The sequence below is a fragment of the Pogoniulus pusillus genome, chromosome 2 (genome assembly GCF_015220805.1).
Source record: "Pogoniulus pusillus isolate bPogPus1 chromosome 2, bPogPus1.pri, whole genome shotgun sequence".
In the NCBI taxonomy this organism is placed as follows: Eukaryota; Metazoa; Chordata; class Aves; order Piciformes; family Lybiidae; genus Pogoniulus; species Pogoniulus pusillus.
This window is the reverse complement of record NC_087265.1, coordinates 38453909-38477182: the sequence shown is the minus strand read 5'-3', so window position 1 is coordinate 38477182 and position 23274 is coordinate 38453909. Positions and strand designations below refer to the sequence as shown.

General features: G+C 37.6%; 2 protein-coding genes across 12 annotated transcripts in view; one reads left to right on the top strand and one right to left on the bottom strand.

The window, feature by feature from the left end:
- Positions 1 to 20300, top strand: part of ITGA4 (integrin subunit alpha 4) — a 43099-nt gene extending 22799 nt beyond the window's left edge. For 2 of the 6 annotated variants that reach the window (XM_064161791.1, XM_064161809.1), the window contains 16 exons: positions 408 to 453; positions 839 to 993; positions 3165 to 3319; positions 5825 to 5974; positions 7202 to 7278; positions 10060 to 10210; positions 11188 to 11286; positions 11699 to 11778; positions 12138 to 12224; positions 12774 to 12864; positions 13540 to 13647; positions 14083 to 14202; positions 15586 to 15705; positions 16216 to 16314; positions 17042 to 17161; positions 18642 to 20300. In XM_064161791.1, coding sequence (XP_064017861.1) covers positions 408 to 453; positions 839 to 993; positions 3165 to 3319; positions 5825 to 5974; positions 7202 to 7278; positions 10060 to 10210; positions 11188 to 11286; positions 11699 to 11778; positions 12138 to 12224; positions 12774 to 12864; positions 13540 to 13647; positions 14083 to 14202; positions 15586 to 15705; positions 16216 to 16314; positions 17042 to 17161; positions 18642 to 18833 — 1850 coding nt within the window. In that variant the 3' untranslated portion in view covers positions 18834 to 20300. Of the gene's footprint in view, positions 1 to 407; positions 454 to 838; positions 994 to 3164; positions 3320 to 5807; positions 5975 to 7201; positions 7279 to 10059; positions 10211 to 11187; positions 11287 to 11698; positions 11779 to 12137; positions 12225 to 12773; positions 12865 to 13040; positions 13169 to 13539; positions 13648 to 14082; positions 14203 to 15585; positions 15706 to 16215; positions 16315 to 17041; positions 17162 to 18019 lie in introns of those variants that run through there. The other 4 variants (XM_064161800.1, XM_064161818.1, XR_010306425.1 and 1 more) reach the window with 4 other exon arrangements.
- Positions 20301 to 21341: 1041 nt separating this feature from the next.
- CERKL (ceramide kinase like) overlaps positions 21342 to 23274 on the bottom strand; it is a 61472-nt gene continuing 59539 nt past the window's right edge. For all 6 annotated transcript variants that reach the window (XM_064161736.1, XM_064161751.1, XM_064161759.1 and 3 more), the window contains 2 exons: positions 22353 to 22528; positions 21342 to 22104 (listed from right to left, as the gene is read on the bottom strand). In XM_064161736.1, coding sequence (XP_064017806.1) covers positions 22023 to 22104; positions 22353 to 22528 — 258 coding nt within the window. In that variant the 3' untranslated portion in view covers positions 21342 to 22022. The remainder of the gene's footprint in view (positions 22105 to 22352; positions 22529 to 23274) is intronic.

Below are 23274 nucleotides of genomic sequence, written 5' to 3'. Positions count from 1 at the left end.
TAGGATCCTGACCTGTGTTTATCACAAAACAAAGCAAGCTGAAAAACAAGGCCAAATATGAGGTCTGTGAGAGACTGAGAGGCACCAAAGCTTTTGTCTGCTTTCCCACTTCTTCCACCTGGGAAGAAGAAGCAGGAAGGGGGGGGGGAGGGCAAGGTGAGTATTCGGGCAGGTATGTAGGGCATGTGATGGATATGTGTTCTAAGCATAATTTGGACCTTCCACCACATCTAGATGGAGAAGAACACGTTTAAATGTTATTATATGCCTTGTAATAGAAGGCAGCTGGTGTTTTAATGCTGACTAAAAGGTGAATACGCTACAGAATGCTCATACCTGAGCAGTAATTCCTTTGGACAAAGATAGATACTGATCTTTTTGGTTTTTTCATTATTTTTTGTTGACAGATGTGGCAGTTGGTGCATTTCTCTCTGATTCTGCTGTGGTTCTGAGGTAAGACTCTTGCATTTCAGTGCTTTTAAAGACCATACAATTTAACTGCATTTTTAATGTAGCTTAATACAACTCAGTAGTATATTTTTAACCTCCTGATATTCTTCTTGGTGTCTTGGGCTTCAGTTGTTAGGTTCTAGAATGCTCTACATCTAAAATGTTTAAGTAAACACTTTGAAGTAAAAGCAAATATGGGAAAAGAAAATATGGGTAGATGAAACACTTTGAGGCAACAAATACTATGCACACAATTATTTGTTTTCTGAAAAATGTATATAGTTTAAACATAATCATAAAATATAAACATAGACTGTCAGAGATTACGTTCTTAACAATAAGCTACTTCTGAAGTATTTTAAGAACATTTAATCTTTTCTATTCTTAGAGCAAAACCAGTGATAATTGTTGAAGCTTCTTTAAAACACCTTAATTCAGTAAATCGAACTAATTTAAACTGCATGGAAAATGACCAGCCTGCCGTCTGTATGAATTTGAAGATATGTTTTACCTACACAGGACGAGATGTACCTGGTTATATTGGTAAGCTACTTGCAAAAAATTGGAGTATATGTATAACTGCACCTATTTACAGAGCGATGCTGTGAGTATTCAGTGGAGCATTAATCTGAGTTGAGTATGAAATGAAAAATTTACCACGTGGATACCTATTTTAGCTCATAGTTGTATAGGGTTAACACTCACAGTATCACAGTATCACCAAGGTTGGAAGAGACCTCATAGATCATCAAGTCCAACCCTTTACCACAGAGCTCAAGGCTAGACCATGGCACCAAGTGCCACGTCCAACCTTGCCTTGAACAGCTCCAGGGACGGCGACTCCACCACCTCCCTGGGCAGCCCATTCCAGTGTCCAATGACTCTCTCAGTGAAGAACTTTCTCCTCACCTCCAGCCTAAATTTCCCCTGGCGCAGCCTGAGGCTGTGTCCTCTCGTTCTGGTGCTGGCTGCCTGAGAGAAGAGAGCAACCTCCTCCTGGCTACAACCTCCCCTTCAGGTAGTTGTAGACAGCAATAAGTTCTATCAAATTTATTAGAGTATGTGGGAATTTAAATTAGAACCAAGACAATAGTTACCCTATGACGTTGAGCCATTACACATTTATTCCTACTAGGAGTAAGAGAGTTACATGGCATAGAAGAGACAGTGATGAAAAGGATGAAGGTAAACTCCAGGTTGTCTACTGCATTGGTGATGTAACCTAAATTCCAATGGCAACTGATTTAGACAAAGGAAGACTAGTTTTTAGTTGGGTTCTGATGTTAGAGTTTAGCTGGGGCTATGGAGAACCATTTAGTAATACTTTCATATGGGTTTTGCAGGAGCACTCAATCAGTACCATCTTAGATACACTATTTCCAGTACCTGAATTACCTAACAGTACCTAACAGTGCTGCAATTAAATTCACACTATACTTTTGAACTACATTACAATGATGCAAATTCAGGTGGTCCCTTTCATAGCATCCTAATAACTAAATCTATTATCCAAATAGGTTTATAAAATGCTGTTAGGTTTTATGAAAAAATAGAGTGCACCTATTCTGGGAATGCCTTCTTTTACATGGCTACCCAAGGACCTAGTTAAAACATGAAAATAAAAGTTATAATTTAAAATAACATTTAAAGTAGGGGGAAAAAAAAGTGAAATGCTTGTCCATGTATGTTGAGTGTTGAAAATTAATATCTGCCCTGTAAGTAAATGAAGCCAGTTTGCTTTAAATAGATTCTGATAGAAAACTAAGTGAGCTCAGGGTTTCAGCCTAGAGAAGAGAAGACTCCAGGGAAACCTTTTAGCAGTCTGCCAGTACCTGAAGTGGGCTACAAGAAGGCTGCAGAGGGACCATTTGCAAGCCTGCAGGGACAGGGTGAGAGGAAATGGTCTGAAATGGGAGAAGAGCAGATTTAGGTTGGACGTCAGGAACAAGTTCTGTACCATGAGGGTGGTGGAACACTGGCACAGGGTGCCCAAGGAGGTAATTGAGGCCACATCCCTGGAGATATTCAAGGTCAGGCTGGCAAGGCTGTAAGCAACCTGATCTAATTGGGATGTCCCTGCTGACTGCAGGGACTCTGGGGCTAGATGACCTTTGGAGATCCCTTCCAACCCAAACCATTCTGTGATTGTCATGCTCAAATATTTCAATGTGATTTAATTCAGGTAGTGACAGGACTAGGGGGAATGGAGCAGAGCTGGAGATGGGTAGATTTGGACTTGACATGAGGAGGAAGTTCTTCACCATAAGAGTGGTGAGAGCCTGGAATGGGTTGCTCAGGGAGGTGGTTGAGGCTCTATCCCTCGAGGTGTTTAAGGCCAGGCTGGATGAGGCTGCGGCCAGCCTGACCTAGGGTAGTGTGTCCCTGCCCACAGCATAGGGGTTGGAACTAGATGATCCTTGTAGTCCCTTCCAACCCTGACAGATTCTATGATTCTACAACTATAAATGCAACCTGACAAAACTATCCCTGCTGTAAAAACACGTATCAGGGATCAGGCATTATGCAAGCTTCAGAGGGCCAGAAGCTTTCATTAGATATGGATTTATGTCAAAAAACTTTAATCAGAGCACTTCAAAATGGATATTATGGAACATACTTAAGGAGTCAGAACACATAATTTCTGTAATAAATTCATTAAAATTATAACACTTTAGTTTTAATAAGTTGCATTTTCCATGGCTTTTATTTTGCAGTACTGCTTTATAATCTGAGTGTTGATGTGAACAGAAAAATGGATACCCCAGCAAGATTTTATTTTTCCTCCAATGGAACATCTGATACAATCTCAGGAAATGTCAAGATTTACAGCAAGAATATTGCCTGCAAAGATCACCCAGCATTTATGAGGGTAATGTAATTTTCATTATGTATTGCCCTGTAAATCCTTTGTTCTCCTTTGTAAAGCACACCTGCTGCAAAAGAACCTATTTTGTTTTACAATTGCATCCCATCATTTTATAAGTAAAATATTTGTGTTTATAACTTTCACACTTAGTGTGTTTTAACCCTGCTGCTTTCTCAGCTTTCTGGGTGGAAGTCAGTAGATCTGCCATCTCTTCTGTCAGGGAGAATGGGCATAATAATAATAACCATGGTGATCAAGCAGGACAATTGTGTACTTGACATTTTTTTTCACCCTTTTCAATGTTTGACAGATCATAGATTGAGGCTGGATTGGAGCAACCAGGAATATCCAGTAAAACATCCTTTTTCTGATGGAAATCTCTTCTTTATTCCTTAATGCAAAATCTTCAAACTTATAATTACACAGAGAAAATGTGCACTGTTTTGCCACTTGTAATTATTTCAAAGAACATATGTATGGTCTTGCTGTCCTTTTTGCTGTGAGTAGAGGAGGTAGACTCACTTGATGATCAGAAAAAAGCCACCACATTTCTGATCTATATGAAGTGAAACAAAGATGATTGCTAGATGGGAGTCCATAGTGAGGTCTGTTTTGTAAATTTGTTGAAAGGGATGCAGCACTCACCAAGAGAAGTACTCAGATAATTATGATGTGGAAATAGGGTAGGAAGAACTTGTAAGAGTTTCATGAATTAATTTAGAGCTTGGAAACTCTTTGATGCAGTTTTCTTCTACCTTCCTTCTACCTATTTATGACACCATTAGAAGCCAGTTCCTCATGATAAAGCTTCAGGATAGAGAGGAAAATGCCCAGATGCATCTTAAATGGTAGTTGCACCTAAGTGAATGTTACTTAGAGGAGCAATGGCGAATTGCCACATCTAAGAGTTTTGTAAGCTAAAAAAGATCTGACTGTCAGTTGACCACACACAGATTGCTGTACCAGCATCAGCAGGTATTTGTGTAGGAGGAAGGATATGATTTGGCTCATCATTCCCTATAGTCTATCATTAGTACTGTTTCCTTCATGTAATTGAATTTTCTTCTTAATTAATAGCATTGCAAGCATCTCCTTCCACCTGCTGAGGTTTCTGTTCTTGTATGAAGCTCCTAGAGTTAAATAAGTGTGAATGTCTGTCAAGTACAGTCCTTGTGAGAGACAATGTACGTTTTATGTATTTTGAGTAAAGACTAATTAATAGCTAATTAGTATAATGGAAGTAATATAAAGCAGATGCAGAGAAGACCTTGTGGAAAATGATTATGAATTAGATAATACGTGATTTGGCCAGAGGAAGCTTGCAGATAAGAATTAAAGTAGTGGCCATGTGGAGGGACAATCGGTGTCTGTCTATCTCCTATACTTGGGGAATAATTTAACCAGGTTTGCTATTGTTAGTACTTGGTGCTTCAAGCTGTTCAGTTTTCACAAGTAGGTAGTTTGGGCTCTGATCTGCAACATTCCTACACAGTTAAGGCTTCATGTGCAAAATGGTCATTTATTGAGGCATTTAATCTTTTTAAGACAGTAAAGGGAATAAAGCGGCAGAAAATAAAATGTAGCCATGATCTGATTTAGCGGCGCTGTGGGAGAACTGCTTCTGAATTCACACAGAAATATCCATGGGTTTTGTCTGGTGGTGTCCCACTGATTAATTTTCTCCATTATAGCCAACTTTTGCCTGTTTTTCCATTTGGGCAGTTTTCCATTTGGGCAGGACTGCATTTCTTAGGTATATAAGACAGAATTATTGGCAGAAATAGGTTCACTATTCAAACTTCTTTTAATGGCAGAATCCTTTGTTTCAAACCAGCTGATGCTGTCATGGCATGTATTGTGCTTTTCTGCATTTCTTTCAACAGAATATCTGGGGGGAAAAAAAGTATATGCATAGGAAATTATTTTACATGTAAAGAAATAAGTGTTCCTGTTTAGTTCTAGGGAACTTGATATTTAAAACATAAGTGTTGGGAACTGGCTGGAAAATAGGCGGCACGAGCCCCTGGAAGCTTGTACTATCAAGCCTTGGATGTGAGGTCTGAGTGTATTGGAGCTGCAGTAAACCACAGCACTGTGTGTGAAGAAGCTCAGAGAAATTTGTCTTTGAGCCTTCTGATAAGCAGCCTCTGTGGGACTGTGTCCAGAGTAGGAGGGAAATAGAAGGAATATGCAAATTCTAATGTCTAGGTGCACTAAATGCTTTTGCAGTAACCGCAAGTAGGGAGGATTATGCACGTTCAAATATTTAGATGTGCCAAATGCTAGTGAACAGTACCATGTTGCATGCTGTGTATGCTCACTTTTCTCACCCTAACTGAAAAGTATGTGCTTTGTAACTTGGAAGTCTGATGCTCTCAATAAAGAACTGGATTGCTTGGATAGCACAGCTCATATTGAGCCGTCTCCTTGCTTTCCCATTCCCATCCGCGCATAAGCATACATGTCTTGTCTTATATGATTAACTCATTAGGTTTCCAATTTTCATAGAAAGATGTAAGGGATATCTTGACCCCTGTAAATGTTGAAGCACGTTATCACCTGGGGCATCACATTCTACAGAAAAGAAACGCACAGGAATTTTCACCGCTTCAACCTGTTCTTCAGCAGAGGAAAGAAGAAGATGTTATAAAAAGCAAGGTTAGTATACACATTCTCAGCAAGGTTAGTATACACATTCTCTTTCTTCAAATGTACTAATACTCACATTTTAATCTTCAGTTAAAGAAAGCTTCACACATCCATGACATGTGAGAAATGCGTTTCCCAGACCAGCACCTACTGCCTCGATGTTAAAATAAATCAGTATTTGCAGAACAAGTATGCAATTTGTAGTATGATTTTCTTAAAGAGAAAGCTTGCAAGAGTATGAAACACACTTTGAAATACTCCTTGTTTCTCAGCTACACAGGATGAGTGACTTTCCAGTATAAAACTATCCATTCATCTCTGTTATATACACAATATCGTGTTGGTACAGATCTTGAAATGTTTCACTGGTGCTGCTGAAATATACTGTGAAGGTATTGCAGTCCTTCAAAGACAAAAGTGTGTGGATTAAAAAAGATCATGCTCTTCATCCTTAAATGAGTATTAAATTAGGGCTGGTATTTTGTTGTTTTTGTTGTTGTTGTTTTTTTTTTAATTAGTAAGAGTTAATTGCTTAAGTCAGGAGAAAAACCTAAAGTCAGGATGCTCAGCATTTTTAATTACTAAATGATTCTAAATGTATGATGACTTCTCAAAACAGTAAGCTTTACAGAATTTCATTAGAGTTGACCATCTGAACTCTAGATAAATAGAAGCTGCTTTTAAATGGCATACTTTTCATTTTCATCTTCATTCAAAATTTTATTTTAGTAGTCATAGCAACAACTTTGTTCTCTCTAATTCTATAGAGCACATTTATCTTCCTATATTCAGCATACTTATAAGACATAGACATGTGCAACTTATGGTATGTCTAGTCTCATCAAACCCTACCTTATCAGTACAATATATAAAGTTTGTGTAATGAAACTCTCTTGCAAAAGTTAATGTGTTGTATTATAGGAAAGACTGCAGAGATGTCAGTTCTGGATCCTGGAAAACACTGCCCTTTTTATGTACTATTAAAAGATCAGCTCAATACACCCACCAGTTTGTCTGTGAGGTACTGACATCTGAGCCTGGAAAACATCTCTCTAGTTTGGGTGCAAGTGATGTGTTTGGAATAATGGCAAATTGTAGCCTGATTGAATAGTTTTTAGCAGTAATTCCAGATACTTGCTAACAAAGTGATAGGTTTCTTTCTTTGGAAATATCTGTCCCAACTATAATGTGCACAGTATGCTAAAGTGGTGTTTTAAATTTACTTGTCTTTTGTAGTTTGTTTTTGCCAGATTTTGCTCCCAAGAGAATTGTTCTGCTGATTTGAGAGTTTCTGGAAAAGTTGCTTTTCCAAAGTAAGTATGATGTGGCTTTCATTTTTTGAGAGGTTCAGTTAAGATTTTGACACAATTATTCCTTTTTTTTTGTTTTAGTTTTGTTTTTGTTTTTTTGCATGGAAACAAAATTAATTCACAAAAATAAGACTATAGACTCCCTGAGAAAATAAAAGGAGTAAAGCAGTGTTTAGTTGAGAATAGTAAATCTTCCAAGAAATGTGGCAGAAATCCATGGAACTGAAATACATGATTAGAAACAGAAATATTAGCTGATAAAATACGTCTTCTCAAAAAAGTGAACTTGAATTCCACCTTCTCTGGAGACTTAAAAGACCCACATGGGCATGTTCCTTTGCAACCTGGTCTAGATGAACAAGATTTAGCAGAGGGCTTGGACTAGATGATCCACAGGGGTCGCTCTCAACCCCTAACATTCTGTGACACTGTGTATAAGTAACTTCCTAAGTAACTGGGCTAAGATGCAGTGCACACTGTATACTCAGGATGTAACTAATGTTAAATTGACAAGCTGTTATCTATTTCTGCTGCCCTTGTGAAGATACTGTACTTCAACTGTTCAAAGAAGGCACTTCCTTTTGCACTGGGACATTCTATATTTATTATTTCAATTATCAAATAATTAAGTGTCTCTTTTTTCTAATTTACTTAAGAATACTACATCTTCAGTTTTATAGTGAGATACCAGATAGTTAATTATTCTGTAAAGTTTAAACTTCTTTTCTCTACATGAATTAACTTTTTTCATAATTAATCTTGCTTTATGATATTTCTATTTTAATTACAGCCCTACTTTTTATATATACCCTTTAGGATGTTTCCCTTTTCAAATCCTTCCTATCGTGTTATTAAACAAGACAAAGCACATTAAAAATATTTAAATACAATCATTATTGTAACACAGAATCTGCATTACACCAGGCAATACTTTGTGAGAGTATTTAGTCAGAGTTTTACTACTATGTAGCATCATCTTTGCAAAGTTTTAAGCCATGCACCATCATTTCTATCCAGAATGCTTAAAGTAGAATCATTAAAATCCAGTTTTATCATCACAACTTTTCTTGCTTCAGAGCACAGTATTTGATAAAAATGTAGGTTGTTGGTGTGTAAAAAAAAGGACATTTTACCTGTTGTGGATCTCTGCTAGTTAAGTATTTTGTGTGTGACCTGGATTTTCTCGTGTGATTTATCACTTTTAAAGTTGACTCAACTTTAATCAAGATACTGGGCCAAACAATCAAAAATGAAACCAAATTATGATGGCAGTCAATGTTGTTTAATCACACCCATGTGATCCTGAGCAAAACCTTTTTCATCTTCATAGATTTCAGAATAAGATTAGCATTCTTTCTGCCTCCTTTAACACATGGCTTGTAGCATGTGTTAAAAACACCTTTGTTTGCTCAGGCTTGATGGTTATTTTATTTGAACCACTATAAACTTTACAGAAAGAAAGGCTGTGCAACGTTTCCATTTGTGACACTAGCAATGCCATTTTGGAAGCTTTCTAAGAAATGAAAACTGATTACAACATACCTGCTTAGCATTAGGTACCAGTAGCAGATTTTCAGTGTAAATAAATAGGCTAAGTATCTTGATACAGTGTGAAGTATCACCTTAAATTACATTGTGCCCCTAGAATCTCGATTCAAAACTAGTTAGCTGTGAAGCGTTAATTTATTTTGTCTAGACAGAATGCATTCATTATCCTTGAACAGTATAGCAAACACTTCCAGTCTTGAAAGAATGAAATAAAGATTATCAATGTAATGCTTTGCTCACTGAGTCTTCATATACACACTATCATGTTTTGCTTAAATTGCTCAGATTTTGGCCTGCTCTGTAAATTTCTAGTCTGCATCATGCATTTTTTAATGAAGAATGAAATACGATTACCAGGGAAAAGCTCTAGTTCAGCTTTGTAGTCCCAGATGTGCACCTGGTGCTTTTTGTTAAGCTGGGAGGCATCTTTGTTGACAGCATCTTGTTAATGAGCTTGGCTTTTAATGCATATAAGAAGACTAAAGGGTAAGCATATAACTAGTACAACAACTTTAAAATTTAACCTAAACTTAAGCTATTGAAATGTTAACGTTAGCTCTCTCTTTAATTTGCTTTTGTCTTGGAACCTCTCTGCTTATGCAGTGCTTTTACCTTCTGTTGCTTTTCTAAGTGCCAGCTCCTTTCCCAAAGGTGTTTGGTGACTAATGCTTTGGTTTCAAGCCAGAATATCTGATAAATGTCTATTTCTAGGCAGCCTTTCTACAAGTCTTAATTAAACTTTAATGTCAAGCTGAAGTTTACTTTTAGTCCCCCATAGGGTGTAACTTGTAACATGACTACAGAACACTGCATAGATCTTAAGACAGGCATGTTCATTTGCCCTCTTTGGGACCTGTTTCATATTAACTCACTTTTCTACTTGGAGTACAAAGGCTGAATTTTGAGATGATGTCTGAAAAGACTGTAGCAGTAGCACATTGCTCCTCTCCTTTGTAAAGAAAAGGACCTATCTTGTAAAAGCCAGAAGTACGACTCATCTGATAGTGCTCTTGCATTAACAACCTCAGGATTTGAAAAGTACATTACTGGAGCTGACCATCATGTAATTGGAGTACTTTCAGTTCCAGGTCTGCATAAAAACTTTCCTAATGATCTACAACTGAGCCTTGTCAGAACTAAACAAAATCAACTGACAGAGCAGTGGAGGACACTTTTTGCATACCAACTGTATACAGAATTACTTTTCACTTTATATTGTGGCAATTATTTTTACAGGCCTTATGATAAGAAAACATATCTTGCTGTTGGAAGCATGAAGACTTTATTATTGAATATTTCTCTTCTTAATGGTGGAGATGATGCATATGAAACTGTTCTCCACATTCAACTCCCTAAAGGTCTTTATTTCATCCGAGTTTTAGATATGGTAAGAACAACAACAAAAAAGATCTGTCAAATACTAATCCTTTGATGTTTTTTTCTTTTTAAGTCATAGCCTTTAAACATGACGTTAATGGAACACTGAGTTTCTCTAGATACTTATAACCATCCCCCCAAAAAAAGAGCTGACAGAACTCCAGTTTTTAACTCCTCAGATTTCTAGCTACCTAAAGCACTTCAAAAGTAATCGGTACAAGTGACTTAATTTTAGTAACAGAATGTAACATTAATAGCTACAATTAAAATAATGGTTTCTAAATGTATTTCAGGATGTTACTGCTACTTTTTGTCTGATGTGTTTGTGTTTTAAGTGATGGGAAAGGTCTCACTGAATCTCTGCTTCACAGAAAGTCTTAGAAAGAAGTTACAAATTAATTGAGCTCTCTCTCTGTGTCTTTTTTTAAGTAACTGTTTTCTGTAGAACCCTCCAAATACATTTCAAATGTTGACACTAAATTTGAGTGGGTCTGGGCCCAAAGCACACACCTAGCAATAGAACGAGGGGACACAGTCTCAAGTTGTGTCAGGGTAGGTATAGGCTGGATATTAGGAAGAAGTTCTTCACAGAGAGAGTGATTTCCCATTGGAATGGGCTGCCCAGGGAGGTGGTGGAGGCACCGTCCCTGGGGGTCTTCAAGAAAAGCCTGGATGAGGCACTTGGTGCCATGGTCTAGTTGATTGGTTAGGGCTGGGTGATAGGTTGGACTGGATGATCTTGGAGGTCTCTTCCAACCTGGTTGATTCTATGATTCTATGATTAACTTCAGCATTAGCAAGCAGAAGATGTAGTAATAGGACGCAGTAACCTATGTAAGGATTTGTTACAATAGTCATGAATAATGTGAATGATCTGCATATTTGCATCAGGGAAATAAATCATTCTGTTTAGTGTGTGCATGTAATTTGAAATGTCAGGGGCAAGCTGTTTTATTTTAATCATTGATAATTTGTCTTTCATTTCAGGAAGAAAAGCAGATATATTGTGATGTATTAGATAAAGAACTTCATACAGTAAAACTTGAATGCAGCGTTGGTGATTTATATGTTGATCAAAAATCAAAGGTAAGCCATATGTGAAATAGCTTTAAAAACACCCTCAATATGTTGTGAGGATTTTCAGGGGGGTAAAAACCTTATTTTTCAGAATCTCTCCCTCACCCTCTACCAGTATCTTTTGTCATATTGGTATCTGAATCTCTCTCCTACTCTTAAAATTAGTGGCATAAACACTGTCTGGAGAAACTGATTAAGCAATAATATTTGTATTATGCATCAGCTGATTGTGCTTGGCTTCCTAGACAAGTAAGCTGACTAAGGCTATGAACAGATCTGTTAGGGTGATAGAAAGGGAGTAGAAGACAAAAAATGAAAGGGTTTTCTTAGTTCAATATTTTTCAGAGCAGGAAATTCTAAATGAGTTTACTAACAGAGTTTAAATGAAAATATTTTAAGACTACTTTTATTTGTTCTACAGCTGGATTTTAGTTTCCTCTTGGATGCAAGCTCATTTACCAGAGCAGAAGATGACCTCGACATCATCATTAATGCTACCTGGTAAAGTCTAATAAAAAATGCTTGATAAAAGGTACAGCTAGTTTTGGAAAACAGTAGGGAACAGTGGAAAATACTTATCCAAAGTTATCAAAACACAACTGCAAGAAAGCAAATCAGTTGCAAATCTGTAGAGAAAGGGTAATTGCAAAACAACCCAACAACCAAGTAATAGGTATTTAAATTAAATGAGCAGATTCCTGCCAGTATAAAATATACTCCTTTTTTGCAGCCTGACATGTTTTTTTTTAAGCAGTGTTTCCAATCAGCCAAAATGCCTGATTAATATTTGTATAAAGAAATAGTGCATAACCTATGATGGTGCATTCAATGCTCACTTCTCTCTCATTGCATTTTCACAGTAAAAATGAAGATGGGCACATGTTGATGGATAACACGCTAAGCTTAGCCATACCTCTGAAATATGAGATTGAGTTAAATACTCATGGGTAAGTCAGCTTTTGCTAGAGCTTCACAGCCATAGAACTGCCACCTCATTACTATTCTAAATTGCCAAAGCCTTGAAGCAGAAGTGCAATGAAGCTGTAAAATCCAGGAGACAGCACAGCTGTCCTGGGCTCTGACCCATACATTTTGAAGATATTGTTTCTACTGCCAGGAGATGAGAGCAATGATATCCATGGTGCTTTCAGCTTGTTTCTTAACAGACTAGTATTTTTTTAAGAATTGGATTTTTCTTTAATGGAAAGGGCTGTTTAATAAGAGCACAGCAGATCCTCAGACTCCTTGCTTAACATGGCCAATATTCTGGATTTGTGGTGGGGTGCTCATATGAGTGAGGATTTATGACTTCCAATTCATCTACCTTTAAGAGAAAAGACTGCAAATACAGAGAGGATTTCTGTTCAGTGATCCTAGAGTATGTGTATACTTAGGCATTGTTTTGGAAGCTGTCTCCCTGGAGAAACCATGGAGCAGAAAGTTATGCTAAGGATATGTAGCAATTCTATTCCTTAACAAGTTCTGAACCTCTGCAGGTTTGTGTCACCAGCTTCATTTGTTTATGGGACAAATGAGAAAGATTTGCCAGTTACATGTATGAAGGAGAACATCAACTTCACTTTTCATGTAAGAGTTTTCCTTTGTAAATCTTGCTGTTGTGAAGGTTAATGCTTGTATTTCCAGTGCAGCTAATGATAGTCTGAACAGTCCGTAGGGGAACTTTAAAAGGGCATAGTGAGCCATTTCTGTGCATTAGTGATGGAAAGTGGCTGCTAGTACTTCTTTGAACACTTTTTTTTCAGCCTGGACATTCTTCCACTGAATGGTGAGACAACACTTAGCACAAGCAGGACTGAAATTGGTAGAGCACTTCTGACTTGCCACTTCTTCCGTTAAGACACACTTTAAAAGAAATTATCTTACGAGAAGAGGAACGAGTTGCTCCTTTTAAGAGCATCTATGGGTATCAGATTTGTCTCCAGTGGATTAAAAGCAGGAGTCAGACATTAATCACTCCTAGCTCCTTTTGCATATTCTCCCAGAAGGCAGTCTGTATGACCTCAGGGGAGTTATCATAGATTAGGGCTACTTACTCCTTGGGTTCAGAGAAGTGAAGTGTTCAGGAAGCCCATGACTAAATTAAGCAACTGCTAACAAAATCACTTTCATGACAGCCTAACAACACAGGTACTACTCCATTCGGTGAAGTTTCATATATTAGTACTTTAAATATACATATTTTGTTACTTGAATAACAACCATGAATTAAAGCTTTATATGTCTAACATTCATCCCCCCAAGGTTATCAGTGCAGGACCAAGCATGGCTCCAAACACAAACTTCGAGATAATGATACCTAATGCTTTTCCACCCCATGACTTCAAATTATTCAACGTGCTGGATATCAAGGTAAGCACAGATTATTTAATATCATTTTAGTAGCTATATGTATTCTATTAAAAAGAGAAGCAGAGCACAGTAAAATTAAGATCAGTTTGCTAGCTATAGTGAAGCAGAGAGAGCAAGAATAGTGTGATCTTTTCACTGTGAGGGTGACAGAGCCTTGGAACCAGCTGCCCAGGAAGGTTGTGGAGTGTCTCTCTCTGGAGACAGTCAAGAACTGTCTGCATGTGTTTCAGTGTGAACTGTTCTGGCAAGGGGGCTGGACCAGATGTTCTTTCGAGGTCTCTTCCAGCCCTTGACATTCTATGATTCAGCCCCCTGTGTTTAGAATTCAGAAAGTAAAATGTACATTTCTTTTGAGCTTCTTGCCTTTTAGAAATCTGTATTGTAATTATTATCTGGTGTTTAGATTCTAACATTGATGATGCCATTTATTTCCAGACAACAGTTGGACAGTGCTCCTATAATAAATATCCCAGAAACTGTAGTGCAGCAGAAAAAAATGAAAACATACTGAAGGATGTTGTCACTTTCTTTTCAAAGCCTGCTAAGAGACAAATGGTAAGGTCTGTCTTTTGGCATCAGTGACTATATGAATAAGCTTTAAGACAATGGTATATCTTATCCTGTGAGGTCACTAGAGCAGTCTTTCAAGGATTTATGATGAGACCCATAGTAAGTTCAGCACAGTCATAAGTGACTTCAGTGGAAGGGGTGAGAACTGAGATGAGAAAGTTGATTAATGACATGTCCCTGAAGTCAATGTGGATGACAGTCATCTACAAAGAACTGGCAAAGGGTCATGTAACTGAATAAGTGGGCAAAGAGAACAGATGAAATTCATTAACAGAAAATGATGGAAGAACAGTCTTAACTTTAATTAGACAAAGTATGCAGATCAAATATTCATTACCTTTTCCACGTCAAAAAAGTGCCATCAAACAGTAACTAGTAGGAGCCATGTTAAAAAAAACCAACAAACACCACACCAAAACCTGTAAGTAGTACTTAACAGTGGAACCTCTGACTGAAGGGTGTTACAAATGCTAAAAATAGGTTAGTTTCAAGGGAGATTATACAAGTTAATGGGAGTGAAAGACATTAAGAATTGCAAAATATATAGAAATCATTTTTGGCTCAGGAAGTTCTTACTAAAAATATTTGAGAGTCTGGAAGAGTATCACACCTGCCTGGCCTGTTCAAGTTCATTCCTAGGTACCTGGCCTGTCCAAGTTCATTCCTCTGTACCTGCTGGAGACAACAATCAAAAATTGCTATCCTGGCCCTACATTTGCAAGGGTTTGTTTCATGTTTCAGCCTTTTAAAAAGGTGACAATTTTAAAATATATAAATTTGGTACCCTAAGGAAGCATGTTATAAGGAACATCAACCAGTGATTGACACACAGCCTGCACTAGAGGATCAAATCAGAACTCCACAGAATCTTTAAGGTTGGAAAAGACCTTTAAGGTCACCAAGTCCAACTGTAACCCAGCTACGATGACCACTAAACTACATCCTGAAGCACCACATCTACAGATGTGTATGCATCTACTTGGGCATTGCAACCTTGGATCAAGAATGTAATCACACCCAGGCTTGCTTTTTGTCATCTCCAGAGTGCTTGCTGTCAGCATACACGTGTAAGGCTCACTTGTACTGGATATCATATACCTATTGTTGTTTGCCATTCTGTAAAATCTGTTATTTTTCAGTTGGAAAAAACTTGACTTTTTCAGAAAAAAATATTTCTTGTCTTCTAGAACAATTAGGTTGGTTCCCTGTACTGTTCCTTTAGCACTATGGATCGACAGTGTAGGGGCACACTCTGAATTTCCAAGAACAAACATGGATATTTTAGTTTTTCTGGATCCCTGAATGTCTTTAATGGTAAAATTATTAACTCAAAAAGCTTAAGCTTTAATCTTTCCTTCCCTTCTACAGTACTGCATGAAAAATGACAGCCTTTGCTTACAAATACATTGCAAGCTTGGAAACATGGAAAGTGGGAAAGAAGCAACAGTTCAGTTGCAGCTGGAGGCTACTCCTTCACTTTTAGAAATGGTAACACATGAATTTTTGATACTTGAGGGGAATATTTCAAGGCTTATCTCCATTATTTTCTGCATGTAAATCCCAAGTATTATGTATTTTTGGAAACAGTACAACTAAATCCAACTCTCAGGTTTTAACCTCTTTTGTTTTCAAGGCATAGTCTCAAGGTTATATATAAAAAATGAAGGCGCTGAAAAACCTCTATTTTAGCTTATAGCTTTATTTTATAGTGGGTATTGCTTTGCCTCTTCTGGCTGTGTTACACAGGATTGAGATTTAATTTCAACTCACAATGGTACTTTTCTAAGAAAAGCAGCATGGATGGGGACTTAAGTAAAATCCAACTGGGCTTCATTCCAGCTCCTGGTACTAATTTGTTTTGTGATCAGAAAAAGGCCATTGTGTGTTTGTGTGAGATTCTGTTTCTGTGAGCAGCTGGGCTACCATTTTTGCTGGGCAGGAATTAGTGTTGGAGTTATTTGTTTTAAAGATGGCATTTTTAATTTTATTTTAAATCAGGATGATGTATCAACACTGAAGTTTGAAATAAGAGCAACAGCCTCACCAGAAAAAAACGTTAAAGTTATCGAACTCCACAAGGACAAACAAGCTGCATATGTAAGAATGCTCTTAATGAATTTGTGATAAACTTGTTAAAAGTAGTGTTTGGGTGTTACCTGTCGTGTGTCCCCTCCCCCCCTCAACTTAAGAAAATCACCCAGACTAGACTTAGCCCATATGGAAATTGAATGAAGCTCTATATTTACAGCTTAGCACAATATACAAGCAGATATTTACAATATATGCAGCTGTAGACAGAAATATACAAGTAATACAGAAACACAACAGCCCTCCCAAAAACCAGAGTCCCCAGGAGGGGCTCCCAACCACCCTTCCACCTTCTCCCCACCCCTTTACCTTACCCCAGACTTTGCCTTATGCACAAGGTGAGTTTGGAGGGTCGGCCAGGGGTTAGGAAGCAGATGGATTAGTCACACAGACAGCAGGTTAGAGAGAGAGAAGTTCATGCAGCCTCAGAGACAGCGAGAGACTCTGTTATCTGTGTTTGTGTTCTTGTTCTTATACATCTCAGCAAGCTTATGAGTGAAGTAGACATCACCATTGTTTCCTTTCCACAGCCTGTAATCTAATTCCTCTCACCAAAATATCTCAGCTAGGCTCAAACTAGCACAAGTAGAAAAACCAACAGCAATTAAAACTGTGTAATTTTATACACAGGCAATTACACTTTTGAGTACTTAACATTATAGTCATTAATTTTCCTAGGTTGTGTCTTTTTAAGGGAAAATAATCATTGGTACTAAACTTATTTGCTGCTTTCCAGGTCTATTTGGAAGGAGTGCACCACCAAAAGCCAAAATACCATGTTACTGTGCTAATCATTGGCATAGGCTTAATAGTTGGTGTTACCTTGCTTTTGATTCTTTCACTTCTATTATGGAAGGTAAGTTTTCAGTATTTCTCACTTGTTCTCAAGTTAAAAATTCACATTGTTAGTGGATGGTGTTTGCTAATGCAGGTTAAAGGATAAATAATATCTGTCCTTTCTCCAAAAAAAAAAACAGGCAGCCAGAATTCCACCCTTAGCTTCTGTTTTCTAAATGCTTCCCCATTTTCCTTCATTCTGTCTTTTGCCTATTTTACATCTCCTGTTATTTACAGCACAAATTTTCTTCCCGTGTTTTCATGTGGCATCACATCTTTCCAAGTGACCTTGTATCATTTAATACCTTCAAATGGATCAGTAAAGGTGGAGCACCATCTTGCAAATATGCCACTTGACACATGATGATTAATTGTCTACAAAATAGTTTCATGCCAGAATAAAAGGTTTAAAATCTTAAAACTGCAACATAAATGCTAAAAAAATCCTGTGCTTAAGTAAACCAGAAAACTATGAGAGATTCACCTTCTCTGATGAGCAATTAAGTGACTGTCAACTACTTCACCTATATGCTGACCTTCTCCACCCCTCATGCTTCCCAAGGAAGTGTACAAATGAAATTAATTCAACAGGGAAGTTCTATTACCATTTTACAATTGAAAAAATCCTGTATTCTGTGCAATTCACTAGCCCACATGCCTTTAACTCCTTGCAGGAGAGTATTAGCTCCCCAAAACAATAAAAGAATCAGCAAACCCACTGTTATGATTGAGAAGTAATACTTGCTTACTACTTGTATGACAAAACAACAGCAAATACTGTTGTTCCTTAACACCATGCATATTATTTTGCTTTCTCTTTTATGGGTTAGATAGCAAAAGATGTTGCTGACAATAGATAAAAAATTCTGTATTTCAGGTTGGCTTCTTCAAAAGGCAATACAAACCAATTTCTCAAGACAGCAACGGAAGAAACAGCTGGAGTTTTACAAACGGGAACAAAGATGACTAAGATGGCAAAAAATGTTTGATTTTTTAAAGTGAAGAATTTAAGATTTGGGTTAATTGACAGGAGAAATACCCATGTCAAGAAAACTGGTCTTGAGGTCACTCACTCTTACAAAACACACTTGTTTCCTTGAACTTTATGGAGGACTACATCTTAGAGAGTACTGTTGTGTTTCTAATTTGATAAACCAAATTGATTCGAAGTCATATTTGAAATGCTGGGTTCAAACAGACAGAAGAACACTAAAGATAAAAGAAGAATTACTTTCTGGAAAGAAGAATTTGTAAAAAGTTTTATGTTGGGCCAGTCCTGGAAAAAAAGATCTCAAACATATTAGCCTGAGTTACTCTATTCAGTAACCTTTTCACGTGACATTCAAGAAGAAATCCTCCCTTGTCTTGCTTTGGCTTTTTTACAAGGGTAAATTAACTTGAACCAACAGAAGGACTGGAAATAAGCACATGGATGTACAGAATGGCTATCAGAAACTCTCTGGGGCTTCTGAAGGTAACCTCAAACTTTGGCTTCACAGGTACAACCCCAACACTGCAGAGACTTACAAATCCAGGTAAAGCAGAACCAGAAAAGTCAAAGGTGGATCCAAACTGGGACTTCTGTGGGGCAGCCTGGAGATGCAGCACAGAAGCCTCCTTCAACTGTAGAAAGAGTAATGTATTTGAGATCATCATTTGTAGCCATCTTGGGCTGGGACTTGCAAACATGAGCTGTTTCATCCTTTCCTCAGTTACTGCTGTCATGATGTTTTAGACTTCTCCAATGACAATTTCTCTGTGGGGTTTTTTGAAGCAAGTATTTATTTTTATTTATTTGAAGATTTTTCTATAGTACTGGGCATAGTTGTATTTAGTACAGGCATCCTTCCAGGACATGAAGAAACCCCAAAGACTTCACATGATGACAAAATAGTGAAACACCTACCCAAAAGATTCCAAATAGCAACCTTCCTGGGCCAAATTTTATCTTTAGATGTGCCATCTTTTGCCTGACAGTACTTAGTGAGGAAGTAATTTGGAGAGCTAGCTTGGGTTCGGAGGAAGCTGTCAGATAAATATGATCCAAAACAGGCATCCTCAGGAGCCATTCTGGAGAAGCAAATGACTGAATAGAAACATGGTTCAAACCACTGTTCTGCTATTACAGGAAGTTTCTTCAGCTAGATTAAGTTTGCACTGCCACCTAGCTTTGGAGAAACAGTACAAGCCAGGGGAAAAAAAAACTTGTTACTTTGCTCCCCAGCACAACTGGAGAACGTACAACTTCTTCAGTAACTGAATTAACTGCAAGAGCAGGATGGCCTTTTTTGCTGTGCCTTTGATGTCTTTCTGAACTGCAAGGAGAAATGAATGTAATATCTACATACACTTTGAAGCTGCACCATCTTACAGGAATTAGCCTGAGACACAAAAGCAAATGGAGTGCCTTCGAAAAGCACTTTTGCTAATAGAGTGTTTGGTGCCATAAAAGTCATATTGTCCACAGCCTCTAAAGTTATTTGGGACCATTTTGTAATTTCCTTTCACTGTTTGATGCCAAAGATGTGGATTACGCTGAAGTAAATATTCTCTCTCAAATCTTTTGCAGTGTAAGGACAAACCAAAGTGCATATATTAAAGAAAATCTACACAACAAGAAACTCGCACCCCCCAAAACCAAAATAAAGTCAAATATTTTCTTGTAAGTCTCTGAAAATAGACACAAAATGCTTATCTTCCAAATTTCTGCACTTTAACAAAAGTACCTTTGAATAGAAATTGATTTGGTAAGTATATACCTCAAGTACTGGAAGAAGCATTAACATTCTTTTTTGTACAAACAATGCAAAGAAGTGAAACCAAAGCATTCTTTTTTTAATCTCTGAAATGGTTTACATAAGGCAGTAGCTGTAATAATACTGCCTTGGAAATTGTATGCTTCCTACTCAGATTTTATTACAAAGATGTAAATGTTGGCTACCTATTCTTAGGTCATGAAGCAAAATTCAATTAGCTTTTATAAGCCAGATTGTCAAAAATGAATGTACAATGTCCTGCTGGTGGCAAGGTTATAAATTATCATTCTGTTTCATGCTATTAAAAAGAACTCCAACCCATTAAGCACATGAATGCTATTTCTTCTGCAAGTTCAATTATTTTGTTAATGTTCACTTATGTAATAAAATCAGGTAAATCTACTAGATGTAGCTGGAATCTCCTTCTTGGGCAACTTAAGATAATTTGAACTAAATTTCTTAAACATGTTAAAAATATTTTATGTGATGTAGTATCAGCTGTAGTGGCTTACCTGGGGACTACTCACTGCGACTCAGACAAGAAGTATATGCTGAAGTGAGAGGTTCCAACCAGATGTGAGGAAAGCATCTTCCTCCTGAGGACAGCCAGGCCATCTTGGAACTGAGGTGCAGAGAGGCTGTGTCATCTCCATCCTTGGAGGTTTCAAGGCTGGACTACATAAAGCCATGAGCAATCAGATCTGATCTTGTAACTAGACCCACGCGTAGCAGGAGGTTGGAATACAGCCCCATTAGGACCCCATCCAGTGCAAAGAGTGGTGCGACTCCTATCCTGCCCTGCAGCCACTCGCTGCAGCACAGAGAGCAGAACTAGCTGTAAGACTCCTATACAGATTAATTGCTTATGAAACAGGCATTTGATTTTCTATTAATTTGGCCTCTATTACTGGCCAGGTTTGTCTGCAGAATCTGCACAGGACTTCCAACAAGCAACAGCTTGTCCTTAGAAGACAAAGAACCATCTGCAGCCCTGTAGGTGTAGTACATCTTTGCCTGACGCATTTAACAGTTTTGCACAAATAGTATTTAGAATAATATAATAGCTGTAGCTCCCATCTATAAAGACTTAGGCACTGCATTTACCACAGTCTTAAAAGGACTGGATTTCACCTTATATTCAACTGCTTGAAGAACTTAAAGCAAGTCACTCCAGCTACGAGACAATACAACTTCCATACCGTTATTTGTCCAACACCTGAAGGACTCACAGACAAGCAAGAAGGGAAACGTCTGTTATACCTGTGGTCCTGCAGACAGACGAACTTGGTCAATCCTCTCCTTTTCATCATGGCAGAGAAGGAATTTGAGATGACAGCAAATAAGCCTATAGAACTGTATTAATAAATTACAACCCCCCCAAACATTCATTAAAAAAAATATGCTTATTCCCTATAAAGAAGTAATAATAATTCAAGCCAGGTCTAAGTCATTTATCATTACTTTATTCTCAGCAACTAGGCTGAATATCATTTCAGTTCTAGGGTAGATAAAATATTTTTAAAGATTTCTTTTGTGGAAAGAGTAGTCTTTAAAATACATTTCAGTCAGGAAAAGCCACGTAAAACAGCAGCATATTGTTTGGTTCTACTTTTTGACTACAAACAATTTGAAAGCAAACACATTAAGGCAAGAGTAAAACTGGTAACTACAAATTAAGTACTTGATTAAAAAAATATATCTAGTTTTTGACATTGTTCTTCACCATGAGGTTGCACCAAACCTCCATTCACTCACTCTACTTGAACTGACAAGGAGAGCAGCATAGTACTGGTAGCACAGGCTTACAACTATCTCATACTGTATAGCAGTAGGTAAAATAATATTACAGAAAATCATTTTCTTCTGCTATAAATGTGAGGTTTCACTAAGGAAACAATATATAATCAGATTTATTTTTTTCTTGTTAGGCCCAATAGTTTCTTTACAGTTAAATACAGCCAGATAAAAATATATAACTTTATAATAGTTCTGGTTTAAAATGTTTATAAACAACCCAGTTAAGCACAATAACTGAACTCAGCGAGTGAAAAACTGGGGCCTTGAAAAACTCTGCACAGAGGTAAGAAAAGGATTCTTTAACATAGAACTTGCAGTGCCTCCCTTCTATATGCAATTGCATGTTGCTTGGGAACGCTCCAGGTCATCAGTGTTCACTCCATAGAGATTGATCAGTTGAGGATGCACCCTGTGAAATAAGGAAAGTCAAACTTTTATCAGTTTCATTAAGAAAAGTCCATATGGGTCATAACAAACCTTTCCAAAGATGAGCAGAGGCCCAAACAACAGCAAAAGAGCCAGGCTGGGCAGTGCATGCCAGTACTAGCCTCAGTCCCAGTTTTGGCATCACCTGTGTTCCATACAGATGTCACACAATTCTGAGGGCAGTACTCATCTGCTACAGGTGCTCATCCACAAACACAGCATGGGCCTTACCGAACGTGAACTTCCGAGGCTTCTTTCAGTAGGTCTCCATCTATATTCCAAGGGTGATGCCGTTCTGCAGAGGCAGCATTCATACATTTATTTTCTTTGGCATCAAGCCCACTTCCAAGCCTTGGTTGTACTTTTACTTCTTGAACCGTGTAGGTCTCAACAAAGGGAAAATTAAACTAAAGCAAACACAGATATATATTAAATGAAGATGAAAGACAGAGGCAGTAACTTAGCAACAAACTGGATTACCTGAAATAAAGAGCTTCCCCCTTTTTTTCTTTCTTAAATAAATGAGAACACTTAATTCCAGTAGGCATTATGTAGTCCAGCTAGCATTTATAGATTAACATGCTATTTTTGTCCCAAACTGCCTCAGAAAGAATGGTAGTGTCCTGTTTCTGTTTCCATGCCAGACTTGCTCTGCCTGCAGATGAAGTGGTATATTTTGCACACTCCAAAATGGCAAAAGTCTTCTGAAAATGTGGCATTCCAAGCAGATTTTTTTTTCTGTGCTATATTTATCACAACCACTAATCCTGTCCTAAACAAAGCTAGTCAGAATTCTAGTAAATGGTTAAGGTTAAAGGAAGGTCCACATCTCCTTTTCTAATTTCTAAGTACAATGGTAGAGATAAAAACAAAGCCTTTCTTCAAAGGCATAACTGGAAAACATATATTATTTCCTAAATGAAGCTGCTTGTGCTGTCACATGGAATTGTCAGTTTGCTCTCCAAACTGTCTGACTGCTGATGCACACAAAACTAAACCTTGTAAAAGTGATTTCACATAATCCAGAAACATCTGAAGGAGTTACCAGTGTGCTTAGCCCACACATCAGGTCTTTTAGACAGCTATGAAGCTCTTTTCTGCAGACACGCAATAATGACCACAGTTTGAAATGAAGTTCTGCAAAGAGTCATTA